This window comes from Cinclus cinclus, chromosome 27, assembly GCF_963662255.1.
Source record: "Cinclus cinclus chromosome 27, bCinCin1.1, whole genome shotgun sequence".
NCBI classification, from domain to species: Eukaryota; Metazoa; Chordata; class Aves; order Passeriformes; family Cinclidae; genus Cinclus; species Cinclus cinclus.
Window position 1 is genome coordinate 973,215 of NC_085072.1, and position 22,464 is coordinate 995,678.

The 22,464-nt window shown below is 52.0% G+C and overlaps 1 protein-coding gene across 3 annotated transcripts; it reads left to right on the forward strand.

Annotated features, from left to right (window-relative positions):
* Positions 1 to 6,178: 6,178 nt before the first annotated feature.
* Positions 6,179 to 22,261, forward strand: SLC16A1 (solute carrier family 16 member 1). Of its 3 annotated transcripts, none has more exons than XM_062509415.1 (5): positions 6,179 to 6,276; positions 14,925 to 15,182; positions 18,586 to 18,729; positions 19,202 to 20,065; positions 20,428 to 22,261. In XM_062509415.1, exons 2-5 carry the CDS (start codon positions 14,966 to 14,968, stop codon positions 20,703 to 20,705), a joined length of 1,503 nt encoding a protein of 500 aa, XP_062365399.1. In that variant the 5' UTR covers positions 6,179 to 6,276; positions 14,925 to 14,965; the 3' UTR covers positions 20,706 to 22,261. The 3 variants fall into 3 exon arrangements, with proteins under 3 accessions (XP_062365399.1, XP_062365402.1, XP_062365400.1); XM_062509418.1 differs by lacking the exon at positions 6,179 to 6,276 and adding an exon at positions 7,212 to 7,285; XM_062509416.1 differs by lacking the exon at positions 6,179 to 6,276 and having other exon boundaries at positions 14,754 to 15,182.
* The last annotated feature ends 203 nt before the right edge of the window (positions 22,262 to 22,464 follow it).

The window sequence follows — 22,464 nt, forward strand, 5'->3', positions numbered from 1 at the left end:
CCCAGCTTGGGGAATAACAGAAATGTTTGCTGTCCCACAAAAGACTGGATTATCAGCTATTATTAGAGAGGTAATGGCAATTTAGAATGAGCTTATTAGGCACATTTAACCCTCTTCTCTGATTATGGAATATCAGGGATTTGTAACTGGGGTTTTTGCAACTATTTTTTGCTGAGGGTTTTTGGAGCCAGCACAGCACACCCACCCTGTGCCTATGTAGCTGTCGAGCCAAGCGTGGTTGTGCCACCACGATGGGTCAAAAGTCAGTTTATGAGGCACCTGTCCAGTTGAAGAAGAAGCTATGGCTTGCACAAAAGACTCATTAAATTGCTTTATGTAACTCCTCCTACCTGTAGAGCTCAGTTACTAGAGCGTGTGTAAACCCAACACAAAACATCACGTGGAGAAGGCAGGACTGAATTTGCTGGTGAGAGCTAGTTTTGATGGGCGCTTCACAGTGTACAAACCTTATCTCCAGAAATGCTGACTTGGAAGCCAGGACCTGGGCCCTGTAAATATATTTTCTTCCTCAAAACAACCTTCTTTCTGCTCATCACTATGAACAACACTATTTCAGAGAGGAGTGGGATCTAATCTAGAGTGTGGCATCTGCCTGTTGTGGGGAGGTGGAATGAAATTATCTGTAATGACCCTTCCAACCTGAATGTTTCAATGATTCTGTGACGACCTGCAGAATGGGCAGAGCAAGTAGGGTGGGTGGGCAGAGTGGGGAGACCATCCTAGTGGGATGGGGTGGGAGGAGGGTGCTGACAAGTGGTGGACGTGGCAGTGAAGCAGCAGCTTCCCCAGGACAAGCCACCTGCATCTTGACCTGAGCTTCGCTACTGGCAGGGCATGATATCCCATCTCCATGGTAGCAAAAGGCAAAGTCCCCAAAACTTGTTCTGGGGTAAGGGCTGCCTCCAGTGTCAGTGTACTTTGGTGGTGCTGGACTTAGGCCTGTGTTTGTGCAGGGAGGGCACCTGACCCACTTCAGAAAGAGCTGTCTCCAAGCAAGCCAGCCATGGACACTGCTCCTTGCTCCCTTTTGCCCAGGGTCAGAAACGATGCTGGGTTGGGCCCTAGGAGGGAGCAGAGCCTGCAGGGTGTTCTCCCTGCTCAGAGCTGGGGCCTGCTCCCTGTCAGCAGCAAGCCTGTGTTGAGGCATGCAGCACCAGTGAGCTCCTCTCCAGGGATCTTTCCTCCAAACAAGCACGGTCAAACAAAACCAGGGGGACAGAGGTTTTTCCTGACATTGTCAGTCCAGGCTCTTTGGGAACAGAACAAGAGTGGTTTTGGAAAAAGGCAGCACAAATATGTATTTACATATGCACACAATAGGTTGTGCGCTCACAGTGTGGGATGGGAGCACACCGTGGCCATCCTGCCACTGGACCCTGCCAGCAAGGGGAAGATGGAAACAATGACACACTCAGCCACGAAGAAACTGCCAGTGCTGGCTCTGCTGTCTCCCCTGCTCACCTCCATGCAGCTGGATGGGCTGGGGGCTGGGCATTTGAAGAGACAAGCAGCTGCACAGGCAGGCTGGGGCATTGCTGGCAGTGTGGTGCAGATACCACCTTTCTCTCTTTTCATTACTGATGGCCAAGCTCCCCTGAGATGATGCAGGACCAAAAACGTCAAGTACTACAGAGAGAAGCCTGGCTTTGTGCAATATCCCAAGAAAACAGCTGCTATAGATGCTGCAAAGGAGAAACAGAACTGGAGCACAGCCCAGAGCTCCAGCTCATCCCCATGGTGATACTACCCTGAGCTCACTGAAAGTAGCATCCTCTCAGAAGCAGCCCAGTCAACAAACCCATCAGCAGTGGAAACTGATCCTAAAGATGCCTTGTGTGGAGAGGGAGAGATGCTGGAGCCTGTTTGGAGATAAAGAGACATGGCTAGGAATGCCACCAAACTCTTGACACCCAGGGATCATGCAGGGCAGGCTGAAACCAGGAGGAAACAGCCTCTCTGGGCAGAGATACAATGGAGAATGAAATGCAGGTGAGCTAGTGTTACTGACATATGAAGTTATTTGGTGCAGGATATGGTTAAATTATTTGCCGAGCCCCCACCTTTTCCTCCCCACCCCAAGAACAGGAATAGAGTCATTAAAACAGCATGTTCTGGGACAGTGGAGATCCCATGGGAGAGCTGGACACAGCAAGAAGTACACCCACCGCCGTGGCCTGACCCACTACCCTCACCTCTTGCCTCAGGGGTCCCCACCTCTGCCAGAAAGCTTTTGGATAAAGATGATCCCAGCATCTGGTGTATGTAGCAGAACAGGATCTTGTGCTGGTCAGACTGGTTTGGGTGACCCCAGCTTGAAGACAACAACAGTGTGGCTGGGATGCAGTTAGGTGTTCATACAGCAGCAGCACCTCTGTGTCTCCTCCATGGTGATGCTCCATTCCAGTGAGTTGTCACTCCCTGGGGTGATATTCACCCACCAAGTCCCTCGTGCCAGAGAAAACACCAGCCCCTTCCCCTGTCTTCACGGATGCACTGGCAGCACTGGCTACAGACCCCAAAGGATGAGCTACTTGCTTGAGTGAGGGCTAGTGCTGCCAAGACATGCTTGTCAGGAAGCCAGCACTTGGGAAACAAGGAAGGAGAATGTGGAAAGAACAAGCCACTGCACTGGGAACATACGGGATAGCAATCATATAGGAAGGACAGCAGCCTACACACTCCTTGAAGAGAGAGCAGAGACCCTCATGAGTGAGTCCTCACAGAATTAGTATTGGAAAAAGGACATTGAACAGCCTCACTTTCCTCTGGCCCAGGAATGGAGGGGCAAGAGGAACAGAGCTAATGTTTCTTGTGCCAGGTAAGTTCCTTGGCAAAAGGTGATGTGCTTGTGCAGGCTGCAGCATGAGAGACCCATTGAACAGAACCAGGGAGCTCTTACCCCAGAGCATGAGGAAGAGGCACAGTGCAAGGGACAAGGGAGGACTACAGCAATGGTGACATCTCAACTTTTGCCGTGTGGTCTCCATGTGGTCAAGGATCCCTTAATTCTAGGCAAGCTCTCCAAAGAGAGATTGCTTTTGCTGGAAGCAAAGAGCAGGAGTGGCAGCTGCCAGAATGCAGCTGGATCCAGCACAGCCTTCTCTTTCTTAGGCAGGATGCAGCAAAGCCAGGTCAAAGCAAATGCAGCAGGCAAAGCTCTCTACAGGGCACAGTTACCCTCTTCCCATCTGGAACAGCAGGACCAGCTGACTTGCTGCCATTTGCCTCTGACTGCCCCCACCCCACACCATCCTCCTCACTCCTTTTCCCCTGGATGTCACAGGGAGGTGGCAGCCCCTTTTGGTCCGGGCTCCTAAGAAAGACTACAGGAGATTATCCTCCTTCTGCTGGCCTCACATCATCTCATGACCCAAATCACTGTCTCACCACTCACTCATCACACGGTGCCCCAACAGCTGATTTTGATAAGGAATTATCTCCACTGCAAGTATGGGGCTCTTTGTGCTGGCAAATGCAGGTCTCCGACATGGCCACAAGTGTCAGGATCCAAGGGGGATCTTTGGGGGGACACAACCTTGTTAAGTGCATCACTGGCGGACGTGTGTGTGAGCCTGACACAGGCGGCAGCAATGGGAGCCCAAACATGTAAAAGTGTTGACTTAAATGAGCATAAAAATGAACATAACCACAGAGGTCTTCCATGGTGTTAGTGGCCATTTTGAACATCTTAGCAAGCCCTTTCTTTCTATTATAATTATGTCTAGATTATTTTCTAAACAATGACAGAGGCTGTAACACCAATATACCCCTGAACAATGTCACACGTTTATCATCCATGCAAGAGAACTTGCACATTCTGTGAGGATAGCAATCTGATGCCTTCGACTCTACTTCCATTGTCATGGGGTAAACTCAGAGCCTGGAAGCTTAGTTGAAGTCAAATGTCAATCCAAAAGTTCAGAAAACCCTTTTTCAAAGCCTAGTCAGGAAACTAGGATGGATATCTCAATAGAACAGATCTTCCCAAGAGATTTCCAATAATTCCTGGATTTGGACTCATGGTGTTACTTCTCTTATCAAGCAGGACGTGTATTCATGACAGATGAGGACTAGACTACATCTGCTAGAGACATTAATTCCAAGAGAAATCAGAACTAATGATTATGTTTTGAGATTACTAGAGGTCCTTTGTCTTTACAGTGGAACACAGAAAACCTGAGTTTGTACTGCTCTGCTGAGGCCTCTCTCACATTCTGGAAATGAAATGGTTTAGCTGTCCCGGATGCTGACCTTGATTAGTGTCCACCACAAATGCAGTGAGAAGCAGGACTGCGAGGCTGCTTAGTGTTGCTTTTCAAGGACAGCTTTGTTGCCCAATATCCTGAAACAATATCCTGTTTTCCTCACAAGAAAAAAATTCCTAATAGGATTAATATTAAATCCGTCTTTTAAAAGAGACAAAAATGCAGCAGCACAGAGCAGGGAGGACTCCTTCCCGTTTTCAGTAAGATGGAGAAGCAGCAGGACCAGCAGGAACAGGAACAGCAGAGATGTCCTGCAGCTTCTCACCTGCCCTTCCAGCACATCACTGCTCTGGCAGCTCCCTGCTCACTTGACCTCTGCCATCTCCAGCCTCTTGTTTTGCACATTACTCTGAAACCCACACACTGGGACATTGCACATCAGTACCAGATGAAGGACATGCTCTCTGGCTTCATTCATCCCAGCAGCAATAGGTCTTCTCAAAGGAAACTGGAAGACCATGTGCCACCTAGGATTCTCCATAGCATCCAATTGCTCATCCCCAGTGGAGCAGAGGCACTTGAGCCTAGGTAGGATCTTAACAGCAGAGCCAAGTGGCACTTTAAGTTTGATCCAAAATTGCACCTTTGAATTGCTGTTTATCTTGTTGTCTAAGGAAAACAGAGCACGGGCCTCTCCCTGCTCAGTCACCCAGGAACAGATGGATCAAGAGATCTTCCCACCCACTCACTCTTTGAGTTATGGTGTCTCACCTCAGAAGTGGGTGAAAGAGTTGGTTGTAGTCCCTGGCCTTTTATTGAGTGCACCTGGTCCACTCAATGCCTCAACATGCTCAGAGTACACCCGTGACCATGCTTGCCCTGATGGAGGAGCAGTGGTTCCTTTGATATGGAAGCACTCACACCTCCTCACAGTTGCTCTGTCTCCATCTGTGGGGTGTCACTGTTTATTCCCTTCTTTTCCTTCCTTGACTCACAGCTGAACTACACCACTCTTCTTTTGGCTGTGAAAGAAATTAGAGCATTAGACATTCGACCCAGAAGTCAAGTAGCACCATTAGGCTTTGGGAGACAGCAGCCAGAGAGAAACACCCCCAGGTAACAGTCCCTTTGTGCAGGACTTGGGACATGAGGGGAGTGAAGAACATGGGATGCACGGCTGCCACTGGCTGATTTGCATCCAGAGATAAGGAGCTAAGGAGCTCCGCTTGGGACGGGAGCCTCTCCCACACACCGAGGTGTTTGGCACACAGAGCCCGGGGACTGTTTCACCCCGCAGAACCACTGTGAGTGAAATGGCGAGGGCATCCAGCTCCTTCACAGCTCTGGGCACAAAGGGCCAGCTTAAATAACTGCGATCCACCACGAACGTCCGCCCTGGCAGTGTCTTTACCTTCGTGGGAGCACAGCTGCCAGCGAGGGTTGGCGATGCTAATAAGTGTTGTGGTGGACACAAAAGCGCAATCGTCAGGCAATGGATTTCAATTGTAATGGATTTTTAAGTGCTGATGGGTTTTAATACAAACACTGTGCAGCATTCTGCACCTGAAGGGGTCCAGGACTACCGGGGGTAGGGCCAGGCACCCCACGACTGGGGTCAGGACTCTCGGGAGCGTGTCCAGAACCCCCGGGAGGGACGAGGGTCCGGCAGTGAGGGGCAAGAGGACCCCCACCCCGTTCCTGCCCAGCGAGTGGAACTCCTGCGCCGAGTCACTCCGTGGCACGAGTTCAGGGAAGTCCCGCGCCGCCGCTGCGCCGGGCGGTGTCATCCGGCGCGGCCTCCCGCCACAGCCGGCTCCAAGCCCCGTCCCGCGCCCCCGGGGCGCGCAGGCCCGGGGCGGTACGTGCTGAGGCGCACGGCCCGGCCCGGCCCGCCGGCCCCGGGGCTCCCTGGGGCGGGCAGGGGTCGGGGGCCCGGCGCGTGGCGCGGGAGGGGCGGAGCTCGGCCGGGCACGCCCCGCCCCCCGCGCCCCTCCGCCCTTATAGCGGCGGGGGCGGGGGTGGCCGCAGTCGGCGGCGGCTGCACCCGCAGGTAGGTGTGGGTGGCCCACGTGGCGCGGCGGGACGGGCGGGCGGGCGGGCGAGCGAACGAACGAACGGGGGGTGGCTCGGGAGCAGGACCCCGGCTCTAGGGGCCGCACGCGCTTTGGCGGCTCCGCGCTCTCCGGGGCAGCCGCTCCCGGCCAGGCTTGGAAGGTCCTGGAGCCGGTGATGGTCCCTGGCCGTTCTCGGGGTGGGGGCCGCCCCCACGGCCGGTCGCGCAGCCGGTCTGTTCGGTGGCCGGTTGCTTCCACACTGGCGTTTCTGGCTGTGTTGGAACAGCCGCTTCGGTCTCCCCCGCCCCCGGACTGAGGGGGGAGCCATGTTTTGTTCCCGCTCTGGTATGGCCGCGTGGTGAGGATCCTACAGTACCTTGCCCCGACCGCCCCTGTCCCTCTCTCACCGGCAGTAGCGCCCTGGGGTCGGGGTTTCCCCGGCCTCCTTCTCCCGGCGAACGGTGAGGATGAATGGTGGTGGCCTCGGGAGACCCGAGTGGCCCAGTTGCCCCGAGGTAGGGGCTCCCTGTCCCGAGGAGCTCCTCGTTCCCCCTGCCCGGCCTCTCAGGCTGCTCCCCTGGCGTGTTTGTGCGGCCTGCGGGGGAATCTCCGCACCATCTGAGGGTGCTCGATAAGCGCTGGGGTGCAGGGAAGAGGTGAGCACTGTGTGTTTGGCTCTTGATAAAGGCAGGGAGCTGCGTGGGAACCATGTCTTGGCAGTGGGTCTTCGGTATGGGTGTGCACGGGGGTACCCGCTGTCCCCACGGGGAGCGATGCACGTAACATCGCGATGCTGCTTGTACCAGCCCTTCGGGTGATTCCTCCTGGTAGGTGCCCAGAGCTGGACCTCGGGCATTCGAGGCTGCTCAGCTGCGTGAATCACCGGAGTCCTTCAGCACCGTGATCCCCTGCTGACTGCGATGTCAGGATGGACTGTGGAACCGTGCTCTGGCTTCAGGAAAGGCGCCTTTAGTGCTTGTTTCTGCCTTGCTCAGGGAGGAGGTGGTAGTAAGGTCTCGATGGCCCCATTCATGTTTGGGCTGTGCATCCACCCTCTGGTGTGTGAATCATTCAGCCAGCGAGGTGTTGCGGTGACCAGCAGCAGAAAGCCGGGGCTGCTGGGGTTCACTGGTGGCCGATGGTAGCTTGCACTCGCTGGGCAGCAAGGGGCTGTCAGAACGCTCCTAGAGCCAGCACCTACCAGCTCTGGTCTTGGGGTCTATGCTGGTTGAAGCCTGCTGGCTTCTGGCAGGTGTCTGGCCACGGGGTGAGATGTGTGGGGAGCTCAGTGGACTGGGCTCCAGACATGCTGCTGAAGTGAGTGTTGTAGGGTGGGGCAGGAGTCCTGCAGCTGAAGGGTGCACAAATGCATTATGAAAGTGAACGACACTTCAGGGTTTGAAAGTTGGCTCAGGCAAAGGGATGAGTGTGAACAGGAGGACCAGAAGGAAATTGTGAATTGTATCTGTGGCAGGAGAGGTGGGATTTGTGTCCTGAAACAGTAAATTACTGGAGTGCTCACACCCTGGCCTTTAAGGGTGGACCTTTTCCACAATGGTTACTCAAGTTCTCCATCTTTAAGTTTCTTTTGAGGAAAAAGGTGGGTTTTCTTAGTTACATCACAAGGAAGTAATTATAGTGATTCTGATTTTTGTGCCTTTCTGTGAGCCTTAAGTCTTTTTGTGATGCGCAGGCATCCCATTTTCATGCTAACTGAGGTAATTTAGTGCTGTTGGATTCTCCACGGTGTGTCTTTGCACTGAGGTTTCCTTGGCTGTGTCTGGAAGGAAAGGGAGCAATGCTGAGAAATGGGCCTGGGCAGGGAACAGCTGGGGTGTGCTGGGTGTAGAGAAACTCCCCATGCTCCTGATAGTGCCTTTATTGAGGAGTTTTCTTGGTCTTAGATGAACTGCTACGGTGATGGACTTCCTAATTACAAACAAATTATATGGCAAATTTCCCTGCCCCAAAGTTGTGGGGGTGCCTGTGACTCTCCTAGCCCCTTGGGAAGGTGTGAAACATTGTTCCCTTCCCGGAGGTGTTACCTGGAAAAGGCATGAATGGTCGCATGTTCTTTCTGTTGGCTCCTCTTTGGCACCGTTGGCCTGATTTATCTAGCAGCTAAGGTGGAAAATACCCAGTGACTTTCATGCTGTCATTTTATATCTCTTTTATGAGGAGTTGAAAAGCTGCACGTAGGCTTGGGAGGTGCATCTCATTAAGCCCTGTAGTGCAAATCTACTGTTGCACTTTCATGGCTTTTCCCATTTCCTCCTCTGGAATCAGCCTATAACAGACTCTTTAAAGTGGGAGTCTCTCACCAGTGGTATCGGTATGATTCACTGTGTCCTTAGAGCTGCTGCAGAGCAGTTGTTCTGTAGCCAAGGGCTGTAGTTAATTACTGAAACCACAATCACCAGAGTACTACAGGGCCCACGGTGTGACCTCTTCTCCTGCCTCCATCCTAGTGCTGCCTTGGTCCTGGTTTGAGGGCTGGGTCCTTGGTGTGAGTGTCCCACTTCCATCTGTGTACTCCTGGGTCCTTGGTGTGACCTCCTCTCCCACCTCCATCCTTGTGCTTTTGGGTCCTTGGTGTGCATGTCCCACCTCCATCCTGGTGTTTACTCATCTGTGGTTTGAGGGCTAGAAGGCAGCAATAATGTGGCAGTGGTTGGCATCAAAAGTCAGACTCTTGTTCTTAGGGAAGGGACAGCCAGTTCTGTTTGATGGAGACCGCTGTGACTTTTTGTGATTTTTGCAGCCCCCTGCTTTGCCAAGACACCCAGAGTTGTCTCTGGCTGGCATTGCGGGTCTCTGATGAAAGAATGCTGATGCTGTTCCGTACTACATTTTTCTCATTCTGAGGATTTCCGGGTGAGCACAGGGTGTCCTGGGAGCGTTCCTGAGCACTGCTGGTGCAGGGAGGATCAACTCTGTGTCGTGGCAGAACGTGGTTTTTGCTCAGGGTGTGACTGGGAAACCCTGTACAGGGGCTTGAGCACTCGTTGTCCCCTCCTGGGGCAGGGGCTTGGCTGGCAGCTGGTGCAGTGATAATCCCTTTCACTAGGGATGGGGGGACAGTTAGAGAGGGACTCTAGGTGGTGTGCTGCATGCTGAAGCTGGTGTGAGCCCAGACTATGGGCAAGAGCTGCTTGCTTCACGTAACATTCTTGTAACTGGTCTGCAGGCCCTAACTGGCTGCAGGGTTTTTGGGTTAGAGGGCTCTAGAAGAGCCCTGACTATAGCCAGGCTCTGGTGTAGAAATAAGCTGGGCTTTCTCCCTTGGGCTCGCTTAAGCTTGACTGCATGCTTTCTCATACCAGTAAGATGCACGGTCCTTACTGAGCATTACTGATGTTAGCAACCAGGCACAGCAGCCCCAATAGGAGCTTCCCTGGTGGACAGAAGTAGCTGCTCATCTCTCTGGTTGTTTGGCTTCCCCCAAAGCAGCCAACGAACTATCCCGCCATCTCACTTTGCAGGGCAGCTTGCAGCCTTTCATGCCCCGTGCTGTGCTGGGAGCATTTTGAGTGCTGAGGGGCTGTGTCCACCAGAGAGACTAATTGTGAGTATCCAGGGAAAGTCTGTGGTCATGCCTGCTGGGGTGAGCAGGATCTGTGCCTCTGCGGGCTGAGGCTTGTGCTGCCAGTGGGGGAGCTGATGGAGGGCAGCTGGCAGTGCTGTGCCCTGTGGCGTCTGTCTGTCTGTCTGCACGCCAGTGCCGGCACACCAGGCCGGCAGACCGGGGCATGTCTGGGAGTGTGTTGGCCATCCCTCATGGGAAGAGGCACTGAGCGGGCTGAGCTGCTTCTGGCCAAAACCTTGAGCTTGCCTGTGCGGGCTGCTGGCCTTGAGTGAGTCCTGCCTGTGCTGCTGACCTTGGCTCACCCTGACAGCAAAGGCTGGGGTTGAGCATGGCCTCAATTGACTATTGTCCTGGTGCAGAGCCCTTGGAAGCTCTGGGGAGTCACGTAGGCTATGTGCTGCCAGGGTAAACCCGGGCTGTGGGTGCCCGCTGGAATTAGAGTTCTGTGCATAATGCTCTAAACCCACTTAAAACTGGTGGAAGCGGTGTCTCAACTCTTGACAATCTCTATTTCATCTTTCTTCAGGCCAGAAAAAGGCTGAATTTGGAGCTATAGAGTGTTATCAGCTATGAAGAGCTGGCGATTGCCAGCCCCTTCATTTCTCCAGCAAGAGATTTCAGTTTAGTTTCAGGGATCAAAAGGGATGTTTAGTGCCTGCCAGGTTGGACGAATGTCCCATGGATGTTTATGGCCCTGTGCTGAGCACTGGAAGAGCCTCTTGTGGTGAGCTGGGCTTGGGAGGTTGTGCATGGAGGGGTGGATATGGCTAATCCTTCATCTAATTCTTTGGGTTGGGCTGATGGGAATGGGCTTCTGGGTAACAGCATCCCCTTTCTGCTGGGGGTTTGAGGGAAGACCTCCCTTGGGGAGTGCGATCTGTGCTGCTAGCAAGGGACAGCTTTGTGTCCATCCTGCCTGGCCTAGATGTTTGTGTTGACATTCCCAGGCCAAAGGCTGGGTTCAGCTGACAAAGGCACAAGGGGCCCAATTGTCCATTGGATAGCTGGGACATCCCTGGACACCTTTTTGCTGTGGAGATCCTGCTCTGGACAAGCTTATGTCCATCAAAAGCTGGGGAAGCACAGGAGGAGCAGGAAGCAAAGACAGCAGGGATGGGATGAGCCACTGTAGATTTCACCTGCTAGGATGCCAGATGAACTTCTGCTGGCAGCAGCACAAGCCTGTATGGGCACTAGGCTGATGGGTTGTGGGAGAAAGATATGGCGCTCTCTGCCTGTCATGCTGCTTAGGAGCAAGAGCTGGGGCTCCCTGCCTGCTCTGCTCCAGGGGAAAGGCTTTGTGAGCTCAAAGGGTGGCAGATGCAGCTGAGTGTATGCCCTGTGTAGGGAAGCCTTGAGCTGGAGGGATGTGTGAGTAGAGAGGCAGAGGCATATTGTGCCTGGGCAGGGCCTCTGCTTGGATGGAGGAATGTCCCTCTTCCTTTGACCCTAAAAAGGAGCCGCGTGAGCCACTTTGTTAAAGGCTTTGCCCCAGAAATACTTAGGGGGCATTTGCAGTGCTTTATAAATGCGAGCCTCTGTCTTTCTGTGCTGGAGTCCTGCCAGTCTGAGCTTTCAAAAGTGCAGCAATTTACTGCATTATGTAACTAGAAGTCTTGAAATTGTACTGTTCTGGGCCCCTTTGGAGGAAGGATAGCTGCTTGTGGGTGGGACCTGGGAGACGGCAGGGCTTTAGTCTCCTGGGGGATCTGTTTTGAGGTGATACCATCCTCATTGCCTCAATTCCTGCTCTCAGTGTTGCTGTGCAGAGGAGGGTGGCTGTAGGCTACCCATTCCTACAGATTAGTCAGGACTTTTATAGGGAGCAGTTGTGATACTCAGTCATTACTTGGCCTCATCAGTCTTAATTACTGCAAATATGGTGATTTTATTTCCTAACAGGGCAAACTGTAGCTGGCTGCCTGGCAGCTGTGAATTTGATTTCTAGTCACATCTTACATGTTGCAGCTCTTCCAAAACTGAAGAATTTTACAACGCTGACAATGTCATAACTATGCGTTCTGGTTAGGTGTTATCTTTGTGTGTGTGTGTGTTTGTGGTTTGTTGTTTTTTTTTTTTTTTTTTTTTTTAAATTTCCCTTTTTGCAAAAAGCAGGGAATCTTTCCGGTTGGGCTGGCTGCCTTTTAAATGTGCTTTACTTTTTTCTTTGCTTCTGTAAAACTACCTCCGTGTTGGGGTAAGGAGTAAATAGTCAAGAAGCCTAATGTGGTTGAAGGATGAGCTTTCTAAAACTGGCCTTTCTTAATAAGGATTTTCAATGAGTCAGGGAAAAGTGTTGTGGCATGCAGAACTCCTCCTGTAAACTCTCTCATGTCAGACTTTGGGAATCTTTGGTCTCAAAACCTTGTTCAACCCAAGGTTTTTCAGTGTGCTTCAGCAGTGCAAGAGAAGTCATGTCTAACCTGCCAGAAGCAATTTATTTTACAGAAAGATGCTACCTCAGCACCCGCAGGAGGAGGAATGCTGCTTGTAGGGGAAGAAAAAAAATAAAAGGACCAAGCCAGTCATTTTGAAGCAGTTGAGCTCCTTGGAAGCAGTGGAAGAATTAAACCAGTGTCATTAAACCAGTATGTCTCAGGAACAAGAGGGGAAAAGTCCCCAACACCTCATCAGAACCCCCTCAGCCTTTGCTTTGGATAGCTTTTATTGCCTGTAATTTTAATTAGTGCTCATAAGTAGATTATATTCCTTGCTGGGAGCTTTTGTAGCCAACACCTGGTAGTTTTAGCTTTCAAAAATGTTTTGGATAAATCATTGTGGTTGGATGATGCTTTAGGGTTCACTGAAGGCTGTGAAAGCTCAGTGTGACTCAAAGCAAGAGGTGCTGGGAACTCCAGTGTGCAGCTTATGTGGAGAGGGCATGTTCAGCAATTCCCAGTGCTCATGGTGCGTGGGTGGGCTGCTCTGTGTTCCAAGAGACCAGACTGCATTGGCAGTCCCTGTGAAGTGTGGCAGTTCCCTTGGTGGCTGCTGGTCCCAGGTGGGTGCCCACAGCTGTGTATTGGCCCAGGGATCTGCCTGCAGCCAGACACCATAGATAGGGGCTCATCCTGGTGAGTCCCAGAGGGGAAATCAGAAGCAGGAGGCTCTGGCTCGTGGGCATAGTTCAGCTGTGGACGTGCCAGGGGCAGCGTCTTGTCAATGATTCCTTTGTTGGAGTGGCGGGTGGCTTGGAGCCGCTCATGATGGTCATGTGTTGCACTGGCCAGGATGCAGGAAAACACCCTGCCAGGGAAAAATCATTGTCTGGGTCACACTAAACCAGTCTTAGCAGCTTACAGAAACTGACCTCCCATGCTTTTCTTCCTCTTGCCCTGTGTGGGTCCAGGGCATCACCTGGTAGGCATCACTGTGGCCAGGTGTCAGGTGGCTGTGGTAAACCTGGTGCTGTATCAGATAACTGCTGCCAGTACCTCCAGTGCCAGGTAGGAAGGAGCAGGATCTCCCCATGACTCTGGATCACCAGCTGTGCTTTGACCAGGACACCGGGATCCTGGCCTTGGATGTGCACCAAGTGACACAGAGTGAATCTAAAGGCAGGAGCCCGTGGTCCGTAGTGTGTGCTATAGGGATGTGCCAGGTGGAGGCTGGCATGTCAGCAGCCACGGATGAGATGGTAATTGCTGTGAGCTGGGGCGGATGCAGGCTATAAATAGGAGGCTGCACCTCTCTGAGCCAGCACAGCACTGCTTTGAAGTTGTCACTCTGCCTGGTATGGCCTCAGGAGCTCTGGAAAAGGCTCTCCTGCTCAAAAGTGGCTTTTCCTCGAGTGCAAACCTGAGCAGCAGAGAGTTGCAGAGTGAGGGGCAGGCTCTGCTGAAGGAGCCTGATGTTGCCCCCTTGGCTGGTTGCTGCTTAATATGGGTGGGTGAGGCAGGGGAATCTCTGGCTGTGAGGCTGGGTAGGGGCTGCAGCCCATCAGAAAATGCCTTCTGAAATCCCTGGGGGTGCACAGGATTGCTGGGGCTGGTGGTGATTTCTGTTGCTTTGCATGTTGTGACCCTTGTTTGTGAGCTGCTGGCCTTGTTAGGGTTCCTTGCTGCAATGCCTTGTGCTGCTCTCTGCTGCCTGGACCAGCCTTCATTTGGAGTAACAGCAGCTCTGGAGTGTGATCTAGTTCTGCTGCAGCGTGGGCTCCTGTATGAGCAGCCTGACCCTACAGCCTCTGGATAACTCTCAATCAGCCTCTCCAAGGGGATTCCACACTGTAGCAAGCCTGAATGGCATTTTCCTGTTTATTTTGATTTCTAGTCACTTCTGGTTCTGAGCTGTTTAAGTGAATTGTTTTTGTACTTGGGTGCTTTGTGAAACCTGCTGTAGCCTTTTTGATCAAGGAGGAGGGTTTAGGATTTGGATGCAGTTGGGTCAGGAGGTGCCCTGCCAGGGCCAAATTGCAGGGGAGCCAGGCTCTGCTGGGCCTGCTCTGTGTGGATCCACCCCCACCTTCCCTGGTGGCATATGGGAGCCTTCCTTAGTCACTGCGCAGGTTAAGTTTAGCCACAGCCCCTGACCTTTAGGAATGGTGAGTGTGCTGTGATACCCAACTGCCCTTTCTCAGCAGAAATAGGGGTGTCCTGTTTGGCTCATGCATGGGGATTTACTCCCCCTCAGTGTCTGCCTTTAATAACTGTAGTATGCAGCTCCTGCTCTAGGTGGTCTGGGGCTTCCTGGGATTTTGCAGTGCTGGGATTACACTCCTGGAGATGCTGTGGGAGCCCTGCCCATGTAGATGGGCCCTGGCTGCTGTCAGACACTGCCTGCCCTTTCCAACTTAGTTCAGGGTGTTGTCTTAAATTTGTCACTTACAAATGTGTTCTGACTGGGGCTCTTAAAGGCCAGCTGCAATCTGAGCATGTGCTTTGGGGTGGCCTACTGTGCTGGTGATCCTGGGGTGCTCTCGCCTCACGGATCAGCTTTCCTCATGGTGGTGTGGGCACTGGTTCAGTGCCAGCCTTGCAAATAAAGCTTGAGCTGTGCAGTTGTATGCCAGGAACAGGGATTTTGCTTTCAGCTGAGACAACACTTTGTCCTTTGCAGGTCTTTGATCCCCAACTGAGTCATCACCGATTTGATTCAAGATGCCACCGGCCATCGGAGGCCCTGTAGGATACACTCCTCCTGAAGGAGGATGGGGCTGGGCTGTGGTCATCGGAGCCTTCATCTCCATTGGCTTCTCCTATGCCTTCCCCAAATCTATCACAGTGTTCTTCAAAGAGATTGAGGTCATCTTCAATGCGTCTAGCAGCAAAGTCTCCTGGATCTCCTCCATCATGCTGGCTGTCATGTATGCAGGAGGTAAGTGGGCTGAAGGCAGTGGTATGTGTGCTCCTGCATCACAGCACAAGATGCTGCTCTCCTGCTTGGGGGCTGGTGATTCCCACCTGGCTGTAGTGACATCAACCAAAATTTTGCTAGAACTTGAAATTTTCTCATTAAGTGAGAGCAAAACCTCCCTTAATGAGTTTTCTTAAAGGAGGTTGCTCAAAAAGTTCCATTTAATGCCCAGAATGCAAAAACTGGGTTAATCTGTCCTCCTCTGCAAAGCTGTAAAATCTTTCCGGGAATTATTACTTGTGTAATTCTGCCCTTGTTCTTGCTACAGTGGGCTGCAGATGCTGTGTCTGCTCCCAGCATCCTCCTGAAGGCTGGGGAGCTGCTGTGCCACATGTGGCAACCCTGCTCTCAGTGGCACTTTCTTTCAGATAAGACATTGATTTTTAAATTTCTTTCTTCAATTGCAGGGATAGTGGGTGTATCTAGGGATCTGTCCCCAGTTTCTTGTCAGCTCAGTTGTGCTTGGAGTGCTCTGAAGCCTTGTGCCATATGTGTAGCTGCTTGCTGCTGCCAAGCAGTGCTGTAGGCAGCTTGTCCTGATTGAGGATGACAGTGTGCACTGGAAGTACAGACATGAGCAGAGTAAGGCAAACCCACCTAAACTAAAACAGCTCCCCTCCCTCCCCTGTCCTTCATAAGCTGCCTTTTGAAGGCTTTTAGTTCCCAAGGTGAGTACTTTGTGCATGTTCTTAATGAGTGAGAAGCATGCAGAGTGTTCCTGGTCTCCAGACCCTGGGGTCTTGTATGTGCCTGCAAGCACAGTGTTGTGCTGGGCTGAAAGAAACATTGTGAGCCTGCTGTTGTGGCCACTTCAGAGGCAAATGGGAGCTTGTCCCTTCTGCCAGTCCCCAGCTGGCAAGTTGCCTGCAGCCTTGTTGGATTTGTGCATCCAAAGGAGCTGACGTCAGCTCCCGGCTGAGCACGAGGCTTTTCCTTTGCGGGGAACAGGCTCTGCTTTGTACTCGATCAGCTAGCGAAGCGACCAGCACATTTCCCTGCTCCAGTGTTGTAACAAGCTTGTAAACCGTGTAACTGCTTTAATGAGACCCAATCTGGGCCATTCCTCCTCTCCCAATAGCTCAGAGCTGGTTCTTCTGGGGGCACTGTCTGGAACTGCCTGGCAGCAGGGGTAAGAACTTCCTCCTCCAGTACAGGAGTTGTGGTTGTCCCCGTGTCCCACTCCCTCCATGGTGATTCTATCTCTCCAGCTTCCACTGAACTGTTGCCATCAAATTCCAGCAGCTGCTGGTCTTGAACTGCTTGCCCTTATGCTGGTGGCAGGGATGCTGAAAGTACCCCACATCTACCTGGGTGCATTTATTTTTATTTTTTTTTACCCTGGAATGTGGTCAGGTACTGAACAGGCTTTCCAGAGTAGTGGTCACAGCCCCAAGGCTGCCAGAGCTCAAGGAGCATTTTGGACAATGCTCTCAGGCAGAAGGTGGGATTGTTGGGGTTGTTGTGTGCAGAGCCAGGAGTTGGACTCAATCCTTGGTGATCACTTCCATCTCAGGAATATTTTATGATTCATCCCCCAGCTGCTGAAGCATGGGAATAGCTGCTGCCCCACTCATTCTTGCCTGAAACCCAGCCCTTTACAGAGTCTGAATTGCACTGGAGCAGTCCCAGCGTCCATCCCGTTTTCCCTATCTTCGAGGACATCTGCTTGCTTGGAGGTTGAAAAAGTAGTTCGTCCTCTGGAGGAATGTTCTGGGCTGATGGAATCTCACAGAGCTGGGGCAGCTCCTGTCCTGGGCAGGGCTAGGTGTGAGGAAGCAGCACAATTCCCTGCAGCTGCCCTGTACAGTCACCATCAGGATGCATGGATGTTATGGTGTCAAATGCCCTGGTTGGGATTAGACTCCATTACTTACATGTTCTTGGCAACTTGAGCAATCAAGTTAGATCAGGTAATGTTTAGTCAAAAATGCTTCCTGCGAATCTAGAAGATAGGAGTGGGTGTGAATTTTTTTCCTTTAAAAAAAGGTGGGGGGAGGATGGGGGAATTGCCCCTAGAGTACCTGGCACTGCCCAGCTGGGTGGCTTCCTTCTGATTGCCCTTTGGAGTGTGCTGTTTCCAGGTGGACTTCCCGGAGGAAAGGCTGTGACTGCCTTTAGACTCTGTTCAGGGGCATCACGTTTGCTGAGTTCAGGGTCCAGGTTTTGCAAAGTGCTGAGTGCTCTGTGGGACTCGTGATCTGGCAGCTCCCAGGTGCTGATGCTGCCTCTCACAGGACCAGAGCTATGGCCCATTCCTGGTGGCATTGTATTGGAGCCTCTGGTAGCAGAGAGCAGAAGGCTGTGGGGCAGAGGGCAGCCTCTGCAGGGCCAAGGCTTCTGTAACCTGCTCCAGGCTTTGTTTAAACTGGGCAAAAAGGTCAAGTACCATCCGAGGACCCATGAATAACATGTTGACAACCTCCCTGTCTGTTAATGGCAAAGCAGGGCCTGTTAATATTCAATGGTTGTTCATTCAGTGTATTTAAATACATTTTAGCGTCTGTAGAGCATGCTTGGCAGTGTCTAATCATTGTTTGCTTTGGATTACAGCTCCTGATAGTGAACCACTTAAAAGGGCAATTGGACTCTGCCTGCCTTAGGAATAGCGGTGAAAACAGAAGCACCCCTTCACCTGAGGCAGTGCTGCTTCTGCCCTGGGGAGCTTCACCTGCACTCAGAAGGTGTTTGCTCACAGCTTTGTCTGGTCTTGATTAGAAACCTCTGGTAGGAGATGTGCAGTTGCTTTGTGGTTGAGATTCCAGCCTATAGTGGGTGGGTGGTCACAAGTAGGGCAGGGCCCCACAGTACAGCATGGGGTGGGTGGCTTCAGCCTGTCTCAAATCCCTGTCTCTTGGGGCAGCTGATGGCCAGTTGGCTCCTGTTTTATCCCACAGAAGGCAGCTTGCTCAGAGAAGTCAAAGGTTTCTGTGCTTCAGCAATTCTTTCTCTCTTATGGTTGGTTCAGATTAGATATTTAGGAAGAAATTTTTCCCTGAGGGTGATGAGGCCCTGGCACAGAGAAGCTTATAGAAGCCATGTCTGCCCCATCTCTGGAAGTGTTCAAGACTGGGTTGGATGGGGCTTGCAGCAACCTGTTCTAGCAGAAAGTGTTCTTGCCCATGGCAGGGAGTTAGAACAAGATGATCTTTAGGGTCCCTTCCAGCCTAAGCCATTTTGGGATTCTCTTACTCCACCTGCCTCTGACCCTCCTGCCCTTTCCCCTTACCCCAGTTCCCTCACTGGGAGAAGCAACACTGTGTGAAAGCTGGAATCATCTGGTAGTAAAACTGCAGTGCACTTGTGTGTGTTTAGTCTCTTATGCAAAGATCACTCCTCTCTGGATGCATTTCCTTTGTGTGCCCAGGTCCCATCAGCAGCATCCTGGTGAACAAGTATGGCAGCCGGCCCATCATGATTGCAGGAGGCTGCCTCTCTGGCTGTGGGCTGATCGCAGCCTCCTTCTGCAACACGGTGGAGGAGCTCTACTTCTGCGTTGGGGTCATTGGGGGTAAGTGATAGCTCTGCCCTAGTGGGGCACTGAAAGGAGCAACTTCAACCCAGTAATTATTAGTTGATGTCTGAATTTGCGTAAATTCTGGTTCTTGTCACTGCCTGGTGCCTCATCTTCAGCTGGCAAAAGGGGCTGACTCCTGCTCCTGGAGCTGGGAAGTGGATGTGTCAGGTGTTGGAATGGACAGTCTGGGGCACTGGTGGAGTCACCATCCCTGGAAGTGTTCAGAAAGCATGTGGACATAGCACTTGGGGCTGTGGGTTAATAATGGTGGACCTGGCAGCACTGGGCACAATGGTTGGACTCCGTGTTCTTAAATGGCTTTTCCAACCTAAATGATTCCATGATTCTAAGATGTAAGTGGAGCTGTGAACTCCCCAGAACTGAAAAACCTTGCTTGTTCCACCAGCCCTTCTGCCAGTGCTGCTGGGGGTATCCAAGCCCTGAGCCCCTTCTCTCTCTCCTGCAGGCCTTGGACTTGCCTTCAACTTGAACCCCGCCTTAACCATGATCGGCAAGTACTTCTTCAAGAAGCGTCCACTGGCCAACGGGCTGGCGATGGCAGGCAGCCCCGTCTTCCTCTCTACCCTGGCACCCGTCAACCAGCTCTTCTTTGGCATATTTGGCTGGCGTGGCAGCTTCCTCATCCTGGGTGGCCTCCTGCTGAACTGCTGTGTGGCTGGATCTCTGATGCGGCCCATAGGTCCCAAGCCAGATCAGCTAAAGAAAGAGGCCAGTAAGGAAGTGCAGCAGGAGGCTGGGAAGGCACGGAAAAAGGATGATGGTGACACCAGCACAGACCTCATTGATGGAAAGGCCAAGAAAGAGAAGACCTCGTTATTCCAGACAATCAACAAATTCTTGGATCTGTCTCTGTTCACACACAGGGGCTTCCTGCTCTATCTGTCAGGCAATGTAATCATGTTCTTCGGGTTGTTTGCTCCCTTGGTCTTCCTCAGCAATTATGCAAAGAGCAAGAAGATTGCTAGTGACTCTGCAGCCTTCCTGCTCTCCATACTGGCCTTTGTGGACATGGTGGCCAGACCTTCCATGGGACTGGTGGCAAACACCAAGTGGATCAGACCCCGCATCCAGTATTTCTTTGCCATCTCTATTATTTACAATGGGGTTTGCCACCTTCTGGCCCCCATGTCCACCAGCTATGCTGGTTTCTGCATTTATGCTGGCTTCTTTGGCTTTGCCTTTGGCTGGCTGAGCTCGATCCTGTTTGAGACCCTGATGGACCTGGTGGGAGCTCAGCGGTTCTCCAGCGCTGTTGGCCTGGTGACCATCGTGGAGTGCTGCCCTGTGCTTCTGGGACCCCCTATGCTAGGTAGGGTGTGCTGTGCCAAGAGGACTCACTTGATGACATGGTTTTAATGGGATGGTGCTGGGTTGATGATTGAACCTGGTGATCTTAAAGGTCTTTGCCAGCCTTAATGATTCTTTGAGTCTGGCTGTCCTGCCTGGACTTGCTGAGTGGTGGTAGTGGGTTCCCTTGAGCCGTGGGCAGCCTGGCACAGGGTAGGGGGAGCAGGGAATGGGGAATGAAGGAATGGGGGACAGGTTCTTGCCTGAATGTGAGGGTGATGGGTTTGGGCTGCTCTTGGTAGTGTGTCCATGGAGATGGAGATGCTCTCACCTGGAGCTGCTCTGGAGGCATCTTGCTAAACTGTCCCCTCTCTTATCTCTTAGGGAAGCTCAATGACATGTATGGTGACTACAAGTATACGTACTGGGCCTGCGGGGTTGTCCTGATCATCGCTGGGATCTACCTCTTCATTGGGATGGGCATTAACTATCGCCTGGTGGCAAAGGAGCAGAAGGCAGAGGAGAAAGCAAAGAATGAAGGGAAGGAGGAAGAGACCAATGTTGATGAGGCTGAGAAGCAGAAAGAGGCAAACAATGATGTGGCCCCCTCACCTCAGAAGAATGTGGAGGATGGTGTCAAAGAGGAGGAGAGCCGCATGTGAGGGACCGGTCTTAATCCCAGAGTGTCGGGGAAGCGGCGCTGCCCTGGCGCGGCGGCCGGGGCAGAGCTCCGCTGGCGCTGGGTGGCTGTAAGAAGTGTTTAAACCGGGTGTTCATTTCCAAACAGGCTCTGAATTGTCTTTCCATCTGTGTTAAACAAAGGTAACAGGACTACACATGCAGTATCCTCGTGTGTCCAGGGGCAGGGGGGCTTTTATAGTTTGGCTTTTTAACAGTAACATGAATGTACTAATATGTGCCTTACAGTCTCCATATCTAGCTGAATCTGAATGAGCCTTAACTCTAAACTGTGCTTTAGCTCTGTATTCTGCTTGGGGTTTGGGGGTGGGGGGATATATGTGTTTTGGGGAGTTTTGTTGTTAAAAAGCCATAAAAAAGCAGGATACTGGATTTGTTGAAGCACAATGGGCTTCAGGGCCGGCCCTGGATGAATACTGCTTCACACGCTTCTTACTGCAGGCCCTCTGCGGGGGAGATGCGGGCATGGGGTGAGGTGCTCCTCAACCCCCATGTCTCGTGCCTCCTGGCTCTCTAGGTGGTCTTTAGGTATGTTTTGAAAACACTTTAGCTACTGTAGTTCTTTAAAATCCTTGTTTTTGTAGCTGTTCTCTCATGGGATATTCAGGTTGAAGAAAAATGGCTGCAGTTCTTGTTGGGCAGCGCCGCCCACTCCATGGCCATGGCAGCCCTGCTTGTCCAAGCCTTCCCTGGGGTGTGTTGGGGTCCCCCTGCCTCCCCACTCTGCTTCAGTAGTGCCTCTTCTCAGCCCAGTGCTGGGGGATGTGAGATGGGCTCAGGTGGTTGTGTTGGCATTCACACGTTTGTCAGCTGTGCTGCCCCATCCTGCCCACGGGGTGGGTTTCCAGCAGGGCATCCCATCCAGCCAAGTGTTCTGGGTGCCTGACCTTGGGCAGAGTGATGAGGTGGGTAGAGATGGTACATCCCTGAGACTTTTTCTGCTTTTGCTCTTTTATGTGTAGAGAAACCTCTTTTACTTGCTTCTGTTCAACTGAGATCTTAAGGCGATGGTTGCTGAACCTCTCACATCTAGGACACGTAAGGGGGAGGAAAGAATTTGTATGTATTTATTTTTTATTTTTTAGTGTTGGAAAATATCTCAACGTACGTGGAGCAGGTTAATGGCTCTCAAGTTCTAGTAAATGTTGATCAGAATTCATGTTAAGAGGCTGAGTTTTTTCAAATAAACTTGTTTTTTTACAATTTACCCATCAAATGTTGAACTTCTTTCGTAGAAGTGTGATTTCTATGTGCCACATCACATAGATTTAGGGTCAGTTTTGGGGAGAGGGTGAGGAGGGCTGTGGCAGGGCCTGGCTGCTACTCCAGCACCCTGTGGAAGCTGGACACATACTGACGGGGTGAGATGCTCCTTTTCAGCTGGAAGAGGCTTTGGTTAGCAGTTGGGATGGCTACAGCGTAGTGTCCTCATGCACTCTGGTTTTAGAAACCTCTAAAAACCCTTGACAACTCCCTTGATTACGAGAGGGAGGGACATGCACTTAAATGTCTGAGTGATGTGCAGATGCTCTTGCTGTCTGTTTCCTTCTAAGCTGAGTGGAACCACGCCTGTATGGAGCTGAAACTAAATGAGGTGTTAAATGAAGGTGGTCTTGAGGGAGTTGTTCTGGAGTCCCCGGATCTGTGGCAGGTTCAGGGCCTGCATTGCAACTGCTCTCCTTGCTCTCCCTTGACTCCAAGGCCCCTTTTGCCTTTTTTTGA